This window comes from Dromiciops gliroides, chromosome 1, assembly GCF_019393635.1.
Source record: "Dromiciops gliroides isolate mDroGli1 chromosome 1, mDroGli1.pri, whole genome shotgun sequence".
NCBI lineage: Eukaryota > Metazoa > Chordata > Mammalia > Microbiotheria > Microbiotheriidae > Dromiciops > Dromiciops gliroides.
In genome coordinates, this window is record NC_057861.1 from 735,231,252 (window position 1) to 735,245,757 (window position 14,506).

A 14,506-nucleotide genomic window follows, 5' to 3' on the forward strand; every position below is an offset into this window, starting at 1 on the left:
GCAAGCAGGGTTAAGTGACTTGCTCAGAGTCACCCAGCTAGTAAGTGTCTGAGACTGAATTTGAGCTCAGGAAGATGAGTCTTCCTGACTCCAGGCCCAGCATTCTATCCACTGTGCCACCTAGGTGCCCTTGGAATCAGGATGACCTGAGTTCAAGTGTGACCTCAGACACTAGCTGTATGACCATGGGCATGTTGTTTAACTCCTATTTGTCTCAATTTCCTCATCTGTAAAATGGAGGTAATAATAGCACCTACCTCCTAGCATTGTTGGGAAGCTGAGATATAATGAGATAAGAATTATAAAGTGCTTAGCACAGTGCCCAGCATATAGTAAGAGCTGGGTAAAAGTTAGCTATGATTATCATCATTGTCATTGTCGTCATCATTACCTACCTCCCAGGGTTGTTGTGAGGATCAAATGAGATAATACTTGTAAAGCACAGTGGCCAGCACATAGTAAGTGCTTTATAAATGTTAGCTATTGGGGCAGCTAGGTGGCGCAGCGGATAAAACACCAGCCTTGGATTCAGGAGGACCAGAGTTCAAATCCAGCCTCAGATACTTGACACTTACTAGTGTGACCCTGGGCAAGTCACTTAACCCTCATTGCCCTGCCCCCCCCCAAAATGTTAGCTATTATCAGCTGTTACTAGTGGTAGACTGTCTGCATTGTTGGCAGGGGCTAGCCAGCGGCTAGTGATGAGCCAGTCCAAACTTGGCTGGTCTAGTCTTCAGACAGAAAGCATGAGGCTGTCACCTGCAAGATTTGGACATTATAGGTGGGTCACATGGTCACTGATACTATGACACATGGTAGGTGAGAGGAGCCGAATTTAGCTCTCAAAAGGCCTTCAGAGGCTGTCCAGGACAAGCCCCTCTCTTTGCAGAAGAGAGAATTGAAGCCCAAAGAGATTTGAATGACTTATCTAAAGTGGCCTGGTGGTAAGATTCAGAGGCAAGATTGGAATCCAGGTCTTTTGGCTCCAGAGCCAGGGTGCTCGCCTCTAAATGTCTCTGGCTCAAGTGAATAGCAGAAGGGAACTTTGGGCGGGGTCCTCGGGTTGAAGACTTATGCTTTCTCCCTCCTTGTCCTCCCCCAGGCATCGACCAAGGTCAGATGACCTACGATGGCCAGCACTGGCATGCCACAGAAACCTGTTTCTGCTGTGCTCACTGCAAGAAGTCTCTCCTGGGCCGCCCCTTCCTGCCAAAGCAAGGCCAGATCTTCTGCTCCCGGGCCTGCAGCGCCGGAGAGGATCCCAACGGCTCGGACTCCTCGGATTCCGCATTTCAGAACGCCCGGGCCAAGGAGTCCCGGCGGAGCGCCAAGATCGGTAAGAACAAAGGCAAGGCTGAGGAGTCCCTGTTGAACCCGTGCGGCCAGATGCAGGTGACCTCCAACCGCCTCTCGGCCGACGTGGACCCCCTGTCCCTGCAGATGGATCTGCTCAGCCTGTCCAGCCAGACGCCCAGCCTCAACAGGGAGCACATCTGGCGCAGCCGCGATGAGCTGTATCACTATGGCAATAAGATGGAGCAGAGCCCGTCCCAGAGCCCCATGCAGCTCCTCAGCCAGTGCAACATGAGAACTTCCTACAGCCCGGCTCAGGTGGCCGGGGCGCAGGCTGACATGTGGGGCAAGCATTTCAGCAACCCCAAAAGGAGCTCCTCCCTGGCCATGAAGGGACACGGGGGCAGCTTCATGAAGGAATGCCGGGAGGACTATTACCCAGCCAGGCTGCGCTCCCAAGAGAGCTATAGCGACATGTCCAACCAGAGCTTTAGCGAGACCCGAGGAAATATCAAAGTCCCCAAGTATGAGGAGGAGGAAGAGGAAGGTGGCATGGCCTCACAGCCCTGTCGCACCCGTCATCCTCTCAGTGCAATGAAATACACGGAGGATCTCACACCCACTGAGCAAACCCCCCGGGGCTCCATGGAGTCGCTGGCGCTGTCCAACGCAACAGGTAAGCCATGTTTGCCTGAGCCCCGCTGGGTCCTGCGGAGACCAGTCATCAGCTTGAAGGCTTGCCTTGGCGTCCTTGCCATGTCTCCTCATGGCGTTGTACTTCTGACACTGTTGGGGGTGAAGGGAAGCAAGCCAAAGCTTTCCAAACTACCCCCGACTCAGCCTCTGTGCTCGCTAGAGGTCTCTGTCTCTCTGCCTCTGTCTCTCTGTCTTTGTCTTTCTGTCTCTGTCTCTCTATTTCTGTGTCTCTCTCTTTGTCTTTGTTTCTCTGTCTCTCTCTGTGTCTGTGTCTCTGTCTGTCTCTCTGTGTCTGTCTCTGTCTCTCTGACTCTCTGTCTTTGTCTCTCTGCCTCTCCCTCTTTGTGGCTCTGTCTCTCTTGCTCTGTGTGTGTGTCTCTGTCTTTCTCTGTCTCTTTGTGTGTTTCTCTGTCTCTGTCTCTGTGTGTGTCTCTCTGTCTCTCTCTCTCTCTCTCTCACACACACACACACATACACACACACACACACACACACACACACACACACACACACACAGAGCATCCTACTAGTTGAGCCCAAAGGCCAAGATCAAGAGAAGAGCAAGTCTTTACATTCCCCCTCACCCCCACCCCAGTTCTGCAGTCTGCAGGTGTGTGCGTGTGTGGAAGCACGTAGACACACACTGTGCCTGCCAAGGCAGAAGAGTCTGCGTGGGGTAGAACTCAGAGCAAGAGAGAGGGGAGAGGGGCAATGAGGTATCATTAGCTCTGAATGGAATTCACACCTTCCCTTCCCTTCCCTTCCCTTCCCTTCCCTTCCCTTCCCTTCCCTTCCCTTCCCTTCCCTTCCCTTCCCTTCCCTTCCCTTCCCTTCCCTTCCCTTCCCTTCGTTTGGCACTTGGAACTTATTTTTTTTCATAATCGCTTTTACATTCAGCTCCTTTGTTACCTCTTAAACTTATGATGCCTTCATCTCTCTGATCCTCAGAAACTTTATCTGTAAAATGAAGGGGTTGGACAACTGGCCACCTCCAAGGTCCTGCCCACTTCCTAATTTGAGATCTTGATTTCCTTGCCCAGAGAGCACCTATTATTGCCCCCATTTTACAGATGAACAAACCCAGGCCTGGTCAGACCCAGGGCTCCAGGTGCCATAACAAATTAAAGCCAAAGCCAGGAGCAGAGCACAGATGACTTTATGCTGATCACAGACATGATCCTTGTCTTCAATTCCCTGAAGACCTGTCACACAGAAGATGAATTAGACTGGTTCTGTTTGGCAGAACTAGGGCAATGACTAGATTTATCAAGGAGGTAAATTTAACAATTAATGATAATAACAGCTAACATACACTGCTTTAAAATTTGGAATATGTTTTACACATGTTATCTCATTTGATCAATACTGGGAGGTAGGGGTTATTATTATTCCCATTTTATAAGTGAGGCAGACAGAGGTTATGACTTGTCCAGGGTCACAGAGCTATCAGAGGCTGGATTTGAACTCATCTTCCTTGCTCCAAAACCTGCTCTCTATCTACACTACTCAATACCCTTCCAGTTCTGAAACTGATTCTAATTCCTGCCAGCTAGACCAATGTAATGTTCCTAATACAACAGTAAATAGACCATCTGGCCTGGAGTCAAGAGTTCAAATCCAGCTATGTGACCCTGGGCAAGTCACTTAACTTTTATCTGTCTCAGCTCCTTCATCCATAAAATGTAGATAATATTAGCACCTACCTCCCAGTTGTGGTGAGGACTAAAAGAAATAATAATTGTAAATCACTTAGGCCAGTGCCTGGCACATGGTAGGTGCTATATAAATATTAGCCATTATTATTTAATGTTTCCCTTTAACCTCCATTAGAATGTAAACTCCCTGAGGGCAGGGACTGTATATTTGTCTCTTTTTACCCCCAAGGCTAACCAGTACATTGGTACTTAGGAAGTGCTTGTCAATTAGTTAAATTTAAATTCCTTAATAACAGGAGCTAAGTCACTCTTATCTTATATCCCTAGCACTGAGTACACAGTAAGCACATAATAAATGCTTTTTCATTGATTGAATGACTTTTCTTTTTAAATTTATTATGTGATGTTTGTTTGTTTATTTATTTATTTATTTTTATTTTTTGGTGAGGCAATGGGGGTTAAGTGACTTGCCCAAGGTCACACAGCTAGTAAGTGTTAAGTGTCTGAGGCTGGATTTGAACTCAGGTCCTCCTGACTCCAGGGCCGGTGCTCTATCTACTACGCCACCTAGCTGCCCCCTATTATTTATTTTTAATATCCTTTTCTTTTAAAATTTTGGATTCCAAATTCTCTTCCTTCCAACCCTCCCCCTTTCGCTGAGAAGGTCAGCAAATGATATCAGTTATATATGTGAAATCATGCAAAATGTATTTCCATATTAGCCATATGGAAGGAAGGAAGGAAGGAAGGAAAGAAGGAAGGAAGGAAGGAAGGAAGGAAGGAAGGAAGGAAGGAAGGAAGGAAGGAAGGAAGGAAGGAAGGAAGGAAGGAAGGAAGGAAGGAAGGAAGGAAGGAAGGAAGGAAGGAAGGAAGGAAGTTATACTGCAATTTTCATTCCAAGTTCATCAAGAACCCAGTTCTCTCTCTGGAGTTGGATAACATTTTTTTTTAATCATGTTGCTGCTATTCAGTCATTTCAGTTGTGTCTGACTCTAAATGATCCCATTGGGGGTTTTCTTGGCAAAGATACTGGAGTGGTTTGTCATTTCCTTCTCCAGCTCATTTGACAGATGAGAAAACTGAGGCAACCAGGGTTGAGTGACTTTCCTGGAGTCACACAGCTAGTGAGTGTTTGAGGCCAAACTTGAACTCAGGAAAATGAGTCTTTCTGACTTCAGGCCCAGTCCACTGTGCTACCTAGCTGTTTTCATCATAAGTCCTTTGGAATTGTCTTGGATCATTGTATTGATCAGAATATCAAAGTCTTTCATAGTTGATCATTATAGTATTGCTATTACTGTGCACAATGATCTCCTGGTTCCTTTTTTTTTTTTTAAGCGGGACAATGAGGGTTAAGTGACTTGTCCAGGGTCACACAGTTATTAAGTGTCAAGTGTCTAAGGTTGGATTTGAACTCAGGTCCTCCTGTATCCAGAGCTGGCACTTTATTGGTGCCACCTAGCTGCCCCTTTCCTGGTTCTTCTTACTTCACTTTTCATTATGATATTCATGTGGCTCTTACCATGTTTTTCTGAAAACCACCTTCATCATTTCTCATACCACAATGACATTCCATCACAATCATATGCCCCAACTTGTTCAGCTATTCCCCTAATTGGTGAGCATCCATTCAATTTCCAATTCTTTGTGAGCACAGAAAGAGCTGCTAGAAACATTTTTGCATATAGGGATCCTTCCCCCCTCTTTTTTTTTACTTTGAGGTACAGACCTAGTAGTATAGCTGGATCAAAGGATATACACACTTTTATAACCCTTTGGGCATAGTTACAAATTGTTCTCCAGAATGTTAGGATCAGAACATGATTCTATTAACATTTTATTTTCCCTATTTTCCCTCATTCTCCTCCAGAATCTGTCATTTCTAATAGGTGTGAGGTAGTACCTCGGGATTGTTTTAATTCACATTTCTCTAATCCATAGTGATGTAGAGCATTTTGAAAATAACTATACATAGCTTTGATTTCTTCTGAAAACTGCCTCTTCAGATCCTTTGATCATTTATCAAACTAATTTTATAAATTTAACCCAGTTCTCTATATATCTGAGACATGAGACTTTTTTTTGGAGAAACTTGATGAAAATTTTTTGATATTAGTTCATGGTCTGTGGTACCTTTTAACAATATGTAGTTTCTCTGATTATCTCTTTTAATTAGATCTCTTTTTGCTTTTGCTTTATCTGAGATCATGACTGTACACCTGCCTTTTTTACTTCAGCTGGAGCACATCTGTTCCAACCCTTTATTTTAGTTCTCTGTGTGTTTTAAGTATGTCTTTTGTAAAGAACATACTGTTCAATTATGGCTTCTAATCCATTCCTCTATCCCCTTCCCATTTTATGGGTGAGTTTATCCCATTCAAATTCAGTTATGATTACTAACTGTCTTTTCCTCCATCCTGTTTTCTTTTCTCTCTCTCCTCCCCTCCCCTCCCCTCCCCTCCTCTCTTCTCCTCTCCTCTTCTCTTCTTGTCTCTGTCTCTCTGTCTGTCTCTCCATCCTGTCCCTTCTAAAGTCTATTCTGCTTCTTATCAGTACCTCTCTTAATTTGTTTTCTCTTTTACCATCTCCCTCTTCTCTTCCTATTTCCCTTTTGGGTAAGATAGATTTCTATACCCAACTGAATGTGTGTGTGTGTGTGTGTGTGTGTGTGTGTGTGTGTGTGTGTGTGTGTATTCTTCCCTCTTTGAGTCAATGCTGATGAGAATGAGGTTCGAGTATTGCCCATCCCTCCTCCTCCATTTCTCCCTCCACTATAAAAGCTCTTCCTTTTATACCTCTTTTATGTGAGAAAAATTTTCCTATTCTACCTCTCCATTTCTCTTTCTCCCAATTCATCCCTCTTTCTCGCCCCTTCGCATTTTTTGAGATTATCATAACATAAGTGACTCACATTCATGTCATTTTTTCCCCTGAAAGATCATACTCAGTTTTGCTGTGTTGGTTATTCTTGGTTGTAATCCTAGTTCCTTTGCCTTCTAGAATATCATATTCTAAGCCCTCCACTCCTTTAACATGGAAACTGCTAAATCTTGTGTGATACTGACTGTGGCTCCACAATATTTAAATTGTTTCTTTCTGGACGCTTACAATATTTTCTCCTTGACTTGGGACCTCTGGAATTTGACTGTAATACTCCTGGGAGTTTTCATTTTGGGATCTCTTTCAAAAGATGATTGGTAGAGTCTCTCAATTTCTATGTTACCCTCTGGATCTAAGATAACAGAGCAGCATTCTTTTGTAATTTCTTGAAATATGATACCTAGGCTTTTAAAAAATCATGGCTTTCAGCTGGTCCAATAATTCTTATATTACCTCTCCACAATTTATCTTCCAAGTCAGTAGTTGTTGTTTTTGATGTGATATTTCACATTTTCTTCTGTTTTTTAATCCATTCTTATTGGCTTTGTTTTATTGTTTCTTGATGATTCATGGAGTAATCATCTTCCATTTGCCCAATTATAATTTTTTTAAGGAATTACTTTCTTCTGTGAGCTTTTGTACCTATTTTTCTATTTGCCCAATTCTGCTTTTAAAGTATTTTTTTTTCTTCAGCAAATTTGTGTTTCTCTTTTACCACTAGGCCAATTCTATATTTTAAGGTGTTGTTTTCTCTAACATTTTTGTGCCTCTTTTACCAAACCTATTTTTTTTCATAATTTTCTTGTAACACTCATTTTCCCTCAACTTTTTCCTCTACCACTCTTATCTTTTGCTTTAATTCTTCCAGGAATTCTTGTTGGGCTTGGGTCCAATTAGCATTTTTCTTTGAGGGTTTGCTTATAGCTATTTTTAAAAAATATTGTTGTCTTCTGGGTTTTTGTTTGGTCTTGGTCCCTGCCACCATAATAGCTTTTTATGGTCAGTTTCTTTTTGTTGTTGTTTGCTTATTTTTCTAGCCTATTTCTTGACTTTGAACTTTATGTTAAAGTTGGACTCTTCTCACCTGGACTGGGGAGGGACTGTCCCAAGGTTTAGACATTTTCATGCTGCTGTTTTCAGAGCTAGTTCTGAGGGTCTACAGGTTTCTAGTGCTTCCAAGGTGGTATGATCCCAGGAGAAACTTGGTCAGTGTTCTCCTGGTTTGTACTTTGGTCTTTACCCAAGAAGGGCTCCTATTTCCCTGTAGCTGTGCTCTTCTCAGCCCTAGAACTGTGACCAGGGCCCTTTCTACCTTGTGACAACAAGAAGCACACCTCTTTGTTCTGGAACTGTGACCCAGAACTGCTATGGGCAAAAGAGTTGCCATTCAATGCTGGCTGTACCCATTGACAACAAAGGGTCTCCTGTAATCTCCTCCTGACTAATTGCTTGGCCCTCCTCATGGTCTTTGGGCTGTAAGCTGTTGAAGTTACTGCTGTCACTGCTGTTGTAACTGCCTCCAAGGCTAGCTGCTGGTATTGTTCTATGTGCAGTCCAGACTGGCTCCCACCCTGGTGTCAAAGATCTCTCTAACCGACCTCCTTAGTTGTCTTGGACTGGAAAAATATCTCACTGTGACCTCTAGTTGACTCTGCTGCTCCTGAATTTGATTTGAGGAGCTATTTTGAAATTGTTTGGAGGGGAATGTTGGGAAAGCTGAGCTGGGTTGATGCTTGTACTCCACCATCTTAACTCTGCCCCCAAATGACTTTTCCCTGGAAATAATGAGGCATAACATGCCAAAGAAATTTTCTGTGCTCGGTAATGGGAGAGACTAACAGAGAACAGTCAGAAATGTGGGGGTGGTCCAGGGAAACAAGGAAGGGAGATTCTCTGAGCCCACCTCTGTGTTCCAAATTTGCAGAAACTCAAAATTCTCAGTTCCTGGAAGAGGCAGGGACCAAGGGGAACCCCCAACCCAATCCTCTGTGTATTTTTGAGCCAGTTAGTTAACTTCTCAGGGCCCTAGGACTTTCTGCCCTGCCCCCACTCAGGAAGTTACTCCAGAATCACATCTTTTATTTTCTTTATTTTTTGCGGGGCAATGAGGATTAAGTGACTTGCCCAGGATCACATAGCTAGTAACTGTCAAGTGTCTGAGGGCGGATTTGAACTCAGGTCCTCCTGAATCAAGGCCCGTGCTTTATCCACTACACCACCTAGCTGCCCCCTCAGAATCACATCTTGATAATGGAAATTTATACTACCACTCTCCCGAAGTTCAACAGGCTATTAGATGCAAGTCCAATTTGTGCTGCTATGGAAGGGACTGGATTTTAAGGATTAAACTCTATGGCTATTATCTTGGGTGCCTGCTCCTGTGTTGGTATTTGGACTCCATAGCTCCTGTTGAGTTTGGTGTGATGCTTCCTACTTCTTCAGGTTCAGATCTGTGCTTGCTACTATTTTCTTCTATTCCACAGAGGCAGGAGAGTATAGCTCCCATGCATCTCAGGCCTGCGTGCGTCCAATGGCCTGTCAGACGCAACAGTGTGGGAGAGAGATTGAGGCAAATTGCACAAAAGTAGATTTTTTAATTAGTCACTAGCTGAAAATAGCTGTCAGAGTTGCATGTGGACACGTATGCTGCAAGCATATGTCATTGGCTAGATTTGCAAAGTCAGAATTTTCTAACCCCAGCTTACACATTTTGGGGGAAAAAGGTTAGTGGGGCTTTTTGGGGGGGAAGGGTTTTATTTTCCTCTTTTGCTTTGGTCTGAAGATTTAGTGGACGTTGGAAAAACTAGCCCTGGAAAGCAAGTAGCCTAATTCAGAGAAGTCAGTGTTTCTTTAAATTTTAAGACTTCAGCCTGTGAGTAATAAGGACGCCTAAACACCTTGAGCCCGGAGCCAAAGTTGGGTTTAATTGATGGCTTTCCCCCCTTCAGTGGTCAGTAATTTACATTATCAAATGACTAGGTTGTAGTTAGTCTGGCAAAGAGAACAGGCCTTTTGAGAGGCAATGTTTCCCCTCAAGCATTGCAGAGAACAATGTCACCATAGTGGTTTCTGAACCAGAGGTCTGTGCTGCCCCCCGTTTTGTTCCCAATCACATTCTGTTTAGAACTGGGAGCGTACAGACCTTTCTCCTTGGAACAGACAATCTGTCCCTTATTATGCATTTATAGACTGAGTCAGGCCGTGCTGCCCTGATGCCTGCCACCCCCTATCTCCCCCCATCCCACCTTCCCCCACACCTCCCCCTAACTCCTTCCTATACATACTCTGTTTGGAGAACCTTAGGTTAACCCTGTCATGTTCAGATGTTCCATCAGCACAGACTAGGGGTGAGGATTTGGCAACATAGATTAAGTACTGGAAGGTGTCTGAAAGGTCATAGATGTTTTCACAAATAGGGAAACTGAGGTCTCAAGACAGGCAATGACTCACCCCAGATCACACAGAGAGTAGGTGGCAGAGCAAGGATTCATAGCATTGTAGACTCACCCGATGGAGGTCACCTGGTCCCAACCACTCATTTTACAGATGAAGAATCTGAGATACGAGGTGGTTTGTCCAAAGTCACACAGGGAATGAGGGGCAGAGCCAGGTTTCAAAGCCAGGCCTTTCAGCTGCAGATCCAGAACACTGCCTTCTGTATCACACTGCCCCTCCTGAGGGTCTAGGTTGTACACTTGGGTTTCCAGACAACTATTGATGAATGAATTGGAAGAAATAAAGATCTTAAACATAATAACCCATGGGTGGTTGTATAGATTTGTTGTGTGGCCGAGGAAGGCTTCTGGGATAGAAAAGAGGCTAATGCAGTGGAAATAATCCTGGAATGAGTGTTAGAAGACCAGGGTTCTAATTCATACTTATTACCATGTGACTTTGGGCAAATAATTTCACCTCTCTTGACTTCAGTTTCCTTCTCTGCAAAATAAGAGGTTGTTAAAGCTCTGAATCTATTATCCCATGATCCTTTCCTCAACCTAACCCAAGTATTCAGTCTGATTCTTACCTAACCCACAAATATACTTCCTTAAGGGAATAGACCATTCCAAAGGTACTCAGAGAAGTGCCTCCTGATTCAAGATATCCCCCCTACCTGCCCAACACGGTGCATGAAATGCCCACAACTCCAGACTTATCCTTATGGATCCTGGATTTACCTTCCTACACAGCTTATTAAACTCTTCTAGACAGTTCATTCAATCATCAATTCATTAGCTTCTATTATCTTCCTAGTAAGAAAGCTAGAAACAGGGTCAGGAGGCAAGGATGGTTAGTCCCTGTGCAGCCAAGGGCAGAATCCAGTACCTAAGACCAAAGAGGAAGAAGATTACAAGGTGCAGAGTCTGAGGGGGTGGCCAGGGCAGGGAAGACCTTGAGTAGAGGACAGATGGGAGTCTGATCAGAATCTAATGGCCATGGCACTCTGCTCTGCTTACAACTTTGCTGCAGTATTACATCCAGTTCTGATCATCAATAAACTGGAGCATGTCCAAAGAGGGCAACCAGTATAGTGCGGGGCCTCATCCCATATGATGACTTTTAAGTTGCACAAGAAAACCCAAGGGATTCATGGGAGTTGTCTTCAAGTATTTGAAAGACTGTACCTTGGAAGAGGGATTCTCTCTATCTCTGTCTCTGTGTCTTAGTCTCTCTTTCTCTGTCTCTGTCTCTCTCTGTCTCTCTTTCTCTTTCTCTGTCTCTCTTTCCTGCTTGACCCCAAAGGGCTGAAATAAGGAGCAGTGCATAGAAGTGAGACAAATTTAGACTTGACATTTGGAAAATCTTCCTATCTGGAGGTGTCCCAGAGTGGAATGGCTGCCTTGGGAGGTAGTAGTTCCCTTTTCCCATTCGGAAGTCTTCAAAAAGAGACTGACTGGTCACTTTTGTGATAATAAACTATTCATATTCTGTTTTAAGGTTTGTAAAACACTCTAACCTTACAACAACCCTTATTATCCCCATTTTACTGATGAGGAAACTGAGGTAAACAGAAGTTTAGTAACTAACATACCTTAGATCCTATAGCTGGTAAGTGTCTGAGGCTGGATTTGAACCCAGGTCTTCCTGGTCCAGCTCTCTATCCACTGTACCACCTAGGGTATATTGTAAAATGATTTTTTTAAGGTGTAGGCTGGGGGGAGCAGCTAGGTGGTGCAGTAGATAAAGCACCAGTCCTGGATTCAGGAGGACCTGAGTTCAAATCCGGCCGCAGACACTTGACACTTACTAGCTGTGTGACCCTGGGCAAGTCACTTAAACCTCATTGCCCACAAAATAAACTAACAAGTCGTGCAAGCGGCCATCCAGACCACACACTGCCTGAATGTGATGAGGAGCTCACTACCCATCCTGGAGCAGCCCGGTCCATGTTTTTGTTTAGCTCTAATTGTCCATCCTCGCCTCTACACCACACCAGTCCCCAGAACAGGACTCCTATGGGTGTGGGCCCTTGTTGCCACCCATCTCCAGGGCCTTTGGGGAGCTCTTCTGGAGGGAATCAAGGGCTCTGATGGAGGGATCAGATGGATCGCTAGGAGTCAGCCATGGGTGTGTTCTGAGGTAAGGGGGCGTTGCTCTAGAAAGGCAGAGGACAATGGAACTGGAGTGGGTTTCATGGTGGGGTCTGATGAGTACTTTAGGAGGGCAGAGCCAGATGGGGGAGAGCCCTAAGGACAAACCCTTCCATTGTCACAGTTTGCAAGCCCCAGTTCTGGATGGCCACAAATCAGCAGAAAGTACAACAGGGACCTGAAATTGGAAAGTTAAGAGTCCAACCAAGCAAAGCACAGACTGGGCCGAAAGTGTGGAGGCAGGAGACACAGGGGGCCTGCCGTCTCCTCGGGTTGGGGTGGAATTTTTGTGGTAGACGTTCACCCTTCAGATGCGTAACCTCCACACCTTGGCAATGAACATCGTCTTGTGCAACCCCAAACGCTGGGGATTGTTGACGGCCACGGGGCGATGTCTCAGCAGTGCCAGTACACTGGAAAAAAATGTTAGAGCAGCACTTGGGAGAAGCGGGGCGGGCCAGGGACACGGCTCAGTTTACTGAGCCCTGCTGAAATGCTGCTTTTAATCCTTGTAATGCGAAACGTTTCTATATTTAATTTTATGAAGAAACTGCCTTCGCATTCGTTTGCATAGCTCGGCTAATTGTCTGTTAACCCAAAGCCTTTGTTTAAATAGTTGGTTAAAAACTCATCATGCCCAGCTGGCTCATATTAGCTTCCAAAGCCACACTTCACAGGCCGCACCCTCCACAGGCCCAGTTTTTCCTGCTCATTGTCCTTCTTCGTTGACCAAAGGGACTTCTCCCTTTCGTCCCCTGAGAAGTTGCTCCGATAGGATGCGCCCCCTCCTTTTTCCACCTTCTCATTCCATTCCTTCGCCCCTCCAAAAAGTGACCTATCACTCACTACTGGTTGGTCATACAATCTGGCATCCTTACACTGCCAACCAGGGCTTATTCATGTCATCGAGCAATTGTTCTTCCGCTTTCTCTATCCAGCAACTTTATCCCTCCGAGTATTAACAGATAAAGTGAGGAATTAATCAGTGGTGATTGGTGAAATCCCAAGAGCCTTCTGAAGACAGCCCTTAACTACTGGGCTGCCTTCCCACTAGTGATTTTTTAATGATAAAGATTTCAGGTGGCGAAGTGGATAAAAGCACCAACCTTAGATTCAAGAGGATCTGGGTTCAGGTCTGGCCTCAAACACTTGACACTTACTGGCTGTGTGACCCTGGGCAAGTCACTTGGCCCTCATTGCCCCACAAAAAAAAATCAGGCCAGTGGGGAAGGTAGTTTTAAGCATGTGAACTCTTTTTGTGAACAGCAGTACCAAACATAGGTAGAATCCATAGACAGCTTTAACCAAACACGCTTCTCTGAATCTCTGCTGAGCTGCTCTCATCCTGGGTATCCCTAGAGAGGCAATGTGGTATCGTTGATACAGGACTAGGTTTGGAGTCTGGAAGACCTGGGTTCAAATCTTATCCTGGACCTTTGGTAGTTCTGGTTACAAAGTGCTTTCACACTGATGGTCTCATTTCTAGAGGGTGTTCTCTTTACCTGATGAGATGTAGAGGAGAAAAGAGTAGATAGTGTGAAAAGTCGTTTCAGTGGAGTGACTTCCTGTCCATTGGTCTTCACATAGGGCTCCATTATTAAGACCATCGTATGTCCATAATGATGACCAGGCCCAGGGGACATAAACATCAATTGTATGGTTAGGAAATGTTGCTCCTTTTATTCATTTTGTAGTTAAGAAACCAACCTTGAGAGATGGTGGGGGGAAGGGGAAGGAGTGATCTTGACCTGGTGAGATATTTATACTCATCGACAAAGTGTACCCGAGGAAGTGTGTTACTCCATCTATTATCAAGCTCCCCTTTTATAACTTTCAGATTGAGGCCTCTCTGGGGCATTGCTCATTAGCAAAGAGAACCCAAATGACTTGGGTGATTTCATTTTAAATCCTGACTTCCTCTCTCTCCCCACGACAAATACTGATGGTTTCTGAATCTTCTTCCCTTATCTGCTAGCAAAGGAACAGCTATTTTATCTGGGATCCTAGAAGATCCCACACAGATCCAATCTGAACCGTGGTTACCACCCCAGTCAATGAATGAATCATTCTTGCTGGCTCACATCCGTTTGTGACATCCCCCAGAGTGCTCTTAGTCTAAGGAGACAGCACATGTTACAATAGAATGAGGATTTGTCCTGAGAGAACCTGAGGCCATATCCCACATCTAATGCTTATTACCTTTGTGACCTTGGGTAAATCATTCAACCTCCACCAACTTGCTTCCCCATCAGTAAAATGATGAGATTGTACTAGGTGGCCTCGAAGGATCCTTTCGGCTCTGGATCTGTGATACACTATGATATTAATGATAAATCCAGCTTTAGCTGTTCAACAAACATGTATTAAACACCTGTTTAGCAAAGTGTGTATAGT

At 44.6% G+C, this 14,506-nt stretch overlaps 1 protein-coding gene across 4 annotated transcripts in view; it reads left to right on the top strand.

The window, feature by feature from the left end:
• Positions 1–14,506, top strand: part of PRICKLE2 (prickle planar cell polarity protein 2) — a 366,874-nt gene that overhangs the window by 315,005 nt on the left and 37,363 nt on the right. For all 4 annotated transcript variants that reach the window (XM_043965328.1, XM_043965320.1, XM_043965312.1 and 1 more), the window contains one exon: positions 1,103–1,969. In XM_043965328.1, coding sequence (XP_043821263.1) covers positions 1,103–1,969 — 867 coding nt within the window. The remainder of the gene's footprint in view (positions 1–1,102; positions 1,970–14,506) is intronic.